General features: G+C 32.0%; 2 protein-coding genes across 2 annotated transcripts; both read left to right on the forward strand.

Moving 5' to 3' along the window:
- The first annotated feature begins 713 nt into the window (after positions 1-713).
- LOC101259800 (cypmaclein) lies at positions 714-1,763 on the forward strand. Its single transcript, XM_004232442.5, has 3 exons — positions 714-1,082; positions 1,178-1,229; positions 1,310-1,763. Exons 1-3 carry the CDS (start codon positions 1,005-1,007, stop codon positions 1,489-1,491), a joined length of 312 nt encoding a protein of 103 aa, XP_004232490.1. The 5' UTR covers positions 714-1,004; the 3' UTR covers positions 1,492-1,763.
- A 2,548-nt stretch (positions 1,764-4,311) lies between these two features.
- Positions 4,312-6,072, forward strand: LOC101259500 (uncharacterized). The gene is made up of 3 exons (XM_004232441.5): positions 4,312-4,728; positions 4,815-5,245; positions 5,343-6,072. The coding sequence occupies exons 1-3, from the start codon at positions 4,425-4,427 to the stop codon at positions 5,871-5,873; spliced, it is 1,266 nt and encodes a 421-aa protein (XP_004232489.2). The 5' UTR covers positions 4,312-4,424; the 3' UTR covers positions 5,874-6,072.
- Positions 6,073-6,477: the final 405 nt, after the last annotated feature.

The following is a 6,477-nucleotide window of genomic DNA, read 5'->3' on the forward strand; positions in this document are numbered from 1 at the left end:
CATTTACTAAATATCGAATCTCCAGATAAGATTGCATCACATATCCCTACTTAGTCATCATGTTTAGTTTTTAAACGATGCATACATTAATATTCCAAAAAATATAACCAAATATACCTACATACTGTTTACACTAATATAAAAATATGTTTCTGCTTTTTCCTTAAATATTTTAAAAATTTAGCCTAAACTCTTTTTTCTAGAATAGTGATGCGAAGCTAGGCTGGCAGTGTGACTTTCGAAGCTACTTCCCATTTCTTGTCATCATCATCACTGTGACTAGTTGTTTATGTGGAGGCATACTTTCGCAATTGTATAATCTAACAACTACTAAATGGTTATTTGTACACAATGTTTCACCAAGTGAATTTTTTAAAAAACTAGGGTATTATTCTTAACGTTTTCGAATTCAACCTAAATTATCTTTTCAAACCATAATAAATCTGCAAAATATCGGATTTAGATAACAATTAACAAGTACATACAACAATAAAATTAAAGAACTTACTGTCAGAAATAGGAAATAATAGTATTAATTAGACCGAATGGTGGTTGAAATAGAAGAATTTTGAGACCAATTGGCTTAAATTGACTGGATCTAGATGGATAAGATCAGCATATGTATTTTGATTCACTTCACTCACTCCAATCAATTACCTTCAAATGTTGTGATGGGTGGAAAATATCTATTCAATTTTAATTAGTGATTTATTATTCAAACTCTAAGAATAAGACTACCTTTGTTAGACAATATTTTATTCTCTGAATTTTATTTTATTTTTTTTTTAAAAAAATGTGATTCAGAATAGGTAGATGTTAAATTAATTTAGGCGTTTGGCTCGACCCACTGATGTCGACACCCAAATAAAACGTGGGTTAGATGGAGAGTGTCTTTTCTCGTGCTATAAATAACACATCTCTCTGTTTTCAATTTCACATCCATAGTGAAAGCCAGCTCAGATTTCAGAGTTCTCAGCTTTACTTTTTTTTTGGTATCTTAAACAATGGCATCCCTAAAGGGATTTGCAGCTTTGCTCATTGCATCACTTGTGCTTGTTCATTTCACTTATGCCCTTCAAGAGGTTCCTCTTTTTTCTCAAATTAGCATGTGTTTACAAATCAATTAATCTCTATCATCTTGAAGCAAGTAACGTTTGATTTTAAAATGTTGGCGCAGGTAATTAGCGGCAAACCACCAGCACCAAGTCCTCAACCTCCAAAGCCAATAGGTAGTGCAGCATTTTAAGTATTTTCGCTATTCATTCTATCTAGTTCGATTCTAAATTTTGGATTCGTCTTTTTGTTACAGACTGTACGGGATCTTGTAAAACGAGGTGCAGCAAATCGTCACGGCAAAATCTCTGCAACAGAGCATGTGGAAGTTGCTGCCGTACCTGCCACTGCGTGCCACCAGGGACTTCTGGAAATTACGAAGCATGCCCTTGCTATTTCAACCTTACTACTCATAACAGCACCCGCAAATGTCCTTAAAAATTCATAGCATAATTTTGTTCTTCGTCTGCAAATTTAAATGTACTAGTATTTCTTATTGAATACTACTATTATATTGTGTACTATGAAACGTGAACTGTTGATTTTGAAATTTTAAGTGTAAAATTGAAGGTTGAGAGTTTTCAGTGCAATATTAAAATGGGTGGGTACTATTAAATTCATTGACTCTGGTCGTCCCATTTACTGTACACACAACTAAGTGAGCCATTCTTTTCTATGGAGTATGGACTAATAAGTGTTTTTAATTGAAATAGCTGCATTTATATCTTTCTTTTTTTTGTCTAGAAACCTAGAAAAAAAATAGTCATCAAAAATTTTATTAGTACAAAACAAAGCTAGTAATTCTGGATATATTTTATTACGATGTAATGAATAATTTTGCTGATCAAACACGTTCTTAATACTTACCTTTAAACAACATGTGAAATATATTTACACAGTAGTATCTGAACTGCATAATAATTGAACACAAAAAGTTTACTGCCTTGGTTCCATCAATACTTTGGACCACCCTTAATAATTTATAGATTAAAAAAATTAATTATACTTAAGCGATTTTTAAATTAAACTAAATACTAGTACTCAAATCAGTTTGAGAAATAGTTATTTAGTGATATAGGTATAATTGGAAATTGTAATTACTTTTCTCTTAATTTTTAAAAATGAACAAAAAATAAATAAATATTTAGTAAAATTGAGAAATAAAAACAAGGAAACAAAGTGAGTAATGTACATTGTACAACAACCAAAAGCTTCACGGAATTATAATATCCTTCTATCACATTTTTATAATTAAAAATTATGTAATTTTAATTATAATATTATATTTTATATCATTAATAAAATAATTTATAATTAAACAAATACATATTTATAATTTATAGAACACAAATTTCAAAAATTTTAAATGATATCACATGAATCGAATAGACACGGAGAAAGTGTTACTTGATCCTATAAAGACGACAGATAATAGCGTAATAAAGTTTTAAAGACACGCTTTTCCTCAAGAATTTGGAATGAAGTAAAGTTGACGAGTCCTTGCTGTGCAAATAACTCGAGCAAAGTACATCACTTTTGGACATATTATAAGAGTCTTCTCTTCTTCTTTTTTTGTATATTTTTTTTTTTACATTTAGATAAACTATACTTGTTATATTTATATTAGTTGATTATTTTTCATTTTATATAATATTTAAAAAATCATAAATAAGAAAGTAAATCTAATAATTCACTCCTAGGAAACTTGTGAATTTAGCAAATAAATATGAATACTTTTAAAAGAATTAATTACAAGGGTAATATATATATAAATTAATTAATATTTTTTTTGATTTATTATGATGATCAATTAATATAAAATAACTATTTTTAATATAATGATAAAAAGGTACTAATTGTTTTAATTTAGTGTAGCTTTAGTTCATAACTTAAAAGACTAATAAAAAACGTAAAAGGCTATTTGATTTACATTTTAAACTCAGAACTAGTAGTCTTCTAGCGCTGATTGTTTGGTCTGAGAAATTAAAATAAAAAGTTGATATGGGATAATTTTTTTGTAACTTGTTTAGTTATCATGTTCAAGATAGTTTATCAACCATTTATACTAGTATAAGTGATGAAATAAATTATCCCGTATACATGGTGGAATAAGTTATTTTAGAATAATTAATTTTAATATAATTGATCGTGAGATAATTTGTTTGTATAATTTATTTGAATCTCTTCAGGAGACATTTGTGAATGGATATTAGCAAAGGGACAAGTTGAAATAAAGAATGTTGATAAGTCAAAGTGATTAGCTTGACTGTAATGTGAGTTAGGTGAGGGATAGTATCCAAGTTGTTCTCACTCCAATCAATGCCTACTCAACCACAGCTGGCTGGCTTCTAATGCCGGTGCTTCTTTAATCGAGTTGGAAGCCAAAAAAAAATTGAGTAAATTTTTTTAAAGGACAATAAAAACTGAGGAACAAATAAAAAATGTAAACCGCTTATAAGACTCATTTTAGTTTGTGCCTTGTAATAATAATATTATGAAAAAATATTAATATTTCTTCAAATCGATAATATAATTATAAGTGAATATATAATTCTTACCTTACTACAAATCTTTTTATTAATGTGGGATAATGTAAAAAATGTAGTGATGTCCCACGAAAGTGAGCTCTGATCTCATCTTTCCAGCCAGATAGCGAGCGATCACTCAACAATGAACACTAAAGCTACTGAAAATCAAATGAAAGTGCATGCATGAAAATGTAATTGAGAGTTGTAGTAGCTCCACTCCACTGCCCCATAAAGTTCTTCATTTTATCTCATAGAGTAATTAAAATCAAGTCGGGTAAATACTCAACGGGTCAGAGGGAGTTATCACATGAATCTATGGGGTAATGGGGCTACATTTATAGATAATGATACATAATCTCATAATTTTGATATAAATTTTGTCATATTTTTAGTTAATACCCACAACCAAACACTAGACAAATTTAATCTTAGTTTCCTCTAACAAATAGCCCTTGAAGCCTTATTATAATATATATAATAATAATTAACATAAGAGAGAGTTGTTTCGAATAACAAATTCTTCTTTTTTGCAAACTACAATGAGAGCAATATTTTCCTTTCAAAATATAGCAAAACTTGTGCGCACAGATACAAATATCTTATTATAAAATGTGTGACCAGCTGAATCTATCTAATATATCGAATTAATTTCAAAAGAGTGAGGTTGGGATGGATGTGTGTATAATATAATATACGTATGCTACAAATTTCCACAATCTCAATAATTACGCTACATTTGTGTGATTTCCATATTTTTTTTCCTCAATAAAACAAGGGCTGAAAATGAAAACTTTGATATCGGGCTGATCCAGATAGAGGTGGGCACCAAAAAAGCCCAAGTCCATGTTTCAAATCCTAACGGCTACTTTTGCTAACGCGCAGTTACAAGAACGTTGTAACGGTCACTTTCCCATCGTCAAACCCTATTTCCACAACTATAAACTCCTCTTCTCTCTCTCTGCCCAAATCCCATCTCATTCTATTACTCTGCATAAGAATTTCAGTACACCAGTGACCCTTAAAATCAAACTCTACTGCAATTTTCTTGATTCTTCATCAATGGAGACTCCATCATCAACAAGAAGGGTGACAAGATCACAAGCCTTGGCTGCGGCTAACAGTGCTAACAAGATACCTCTGTCAACTAGTAAGTTTTTATTCCCCTGTTTCCATTTCTCCTTTCTTGAAATTTAATTTTTGATTTATTACAAGTTAATTTCTTTTCTTGTTCAGAGAAAATGGAAGATTCTGAGAAGAAAACAGTGGCAAAATCAAGAAACAGAACTGGGAAACAATCAGCATTGATTGATATAACGAATGACTCTCCCATTGTTGGTCTTGCTATGGGGAATTTGGGGACCCCATCTTCAGAGATGTCCAAGAAAAGGACTATGAGTCAAGCCAAATACTTGAGTACGCCTGGATCTGGCGAGGATTTATTGAGGGGACAAGTTAAGACATTGTTGCAAAAGGTTGAAGAAGAAGCTGTGCTCTCGAAGATTTCGCTGGAAAATAGGCCTTTCCTTCATCTTAAAGGAATTGTCAACTCTCCCATGGGTCTTCTTGCCCCAACTCCTGCAAATACACCTCTTATGGATTTCTCTGTAAATGAGTTGCCTGCTGTTACTGCATCCCCTGTTGAAGACAAGTTTGTCATTTCTCAGGTACAAATTCAGTTACCTGTATCAAGAAAGGTTCCTTCTTTATTACTTGTTTGATTTTAGAAATCCAAGATTTGAATTAGTTGATTGTATGTTACAGATGATCAATGAGATGTTTGAAGGGGGTAAACAGGGGAATCTTGAATGTGAGAAAAGTTACTTAACAAGATCACTACTGCTGGATTTTTATGAGAAACCAGAAGGCTCGGAACAATCTTCTGTGTGTTCCTCTGTGATGACATACCTAGGATGTGAGGTTGAAAGCAAGGAGAAGACGACCCCTTCAGACGACGACAGTGCATCTGTGTGGTCAATTCAGGTGAATGCAAGTACTAAAGATGAAGAAGAAGAAGAAGAGTTAGAAGGAGGACTTGAAGAAGTTGAAGAAGACGAATATGATGAAATTGAAGAGGATGGAAGTGAAGTTGACGATCTGTGTGAAGCGATTAGCAAGATCAATGTGAACTTTGAGGGGAAGCATACACGCTTTGTGTACAATAGTGATGATGAGCTTGAAGGTGCTGAAGAGTGCAATGTTGTTGAGGCTGCATCATCACCAGGTGTCTTGCACTTGAAGGGGTTGCCAACTCCGAAAGGGAAGCATCTTCGCTTCCCTGAAGAAGAACACTGAATGAAGAAAATTCTATGCTTATATTGATGTTTCTGTTCTTGACAGACACCTGCTCTGTGCTGCTATAATACTTGTCATGTTGTTTTGTCCTTGTAGTTAGTTACTTCTCTTTTGTTGCTGCTATATTGTATGTATCTGAATGTTGGTTATCACATTCTTTTGGTTTCATATCTAATATAGACAGTTGAAGGTTACACCAGCTACTTTCTACAGTCACTTGGCACAATTTTATATGATGTGTTATCTGATTTTTCTTTTTGGCACAAGTTTTTGGCATTAGGAGGGGAGTCTAATAATTGATTAAAAATCACGTCAAGAAAGTGAAATCATGTCAAGAAAGTGAAATGCAAGAAAGAGAGCAATTAATATAATATTTGATCAAATTCAATTTTACAACACACAGAAAATTCATGCAATAAAGAAGAGGAAAAGATTGTGGAACCAGAGAATTTTTCAGCATATCAAGAGATCCAACTAATGATGAGATTTCTATCCTAAGATGATTGGCAATTTGGCATGAAATGTAGGATTATGATGATTGTGTATAGTAAAAAAAATTATTTACCCGCAACTACGGCTGTCTGTCAGCTTTGTAAACTGATTA

The sequence above is a fragment of the Solanum lycopersicum genome, chromosome 2 (assembly GCF_036512215.1).
Source record: "Solanum lycopersicum chromosome 2, SLM_r2.1".
Lineage (NCBI taxonomy): Eukaryota > Viridiplantae > Streptophyta > Magnoliopsida > Solanales > Solanaceae > Solanum > Solanum lycopersicum.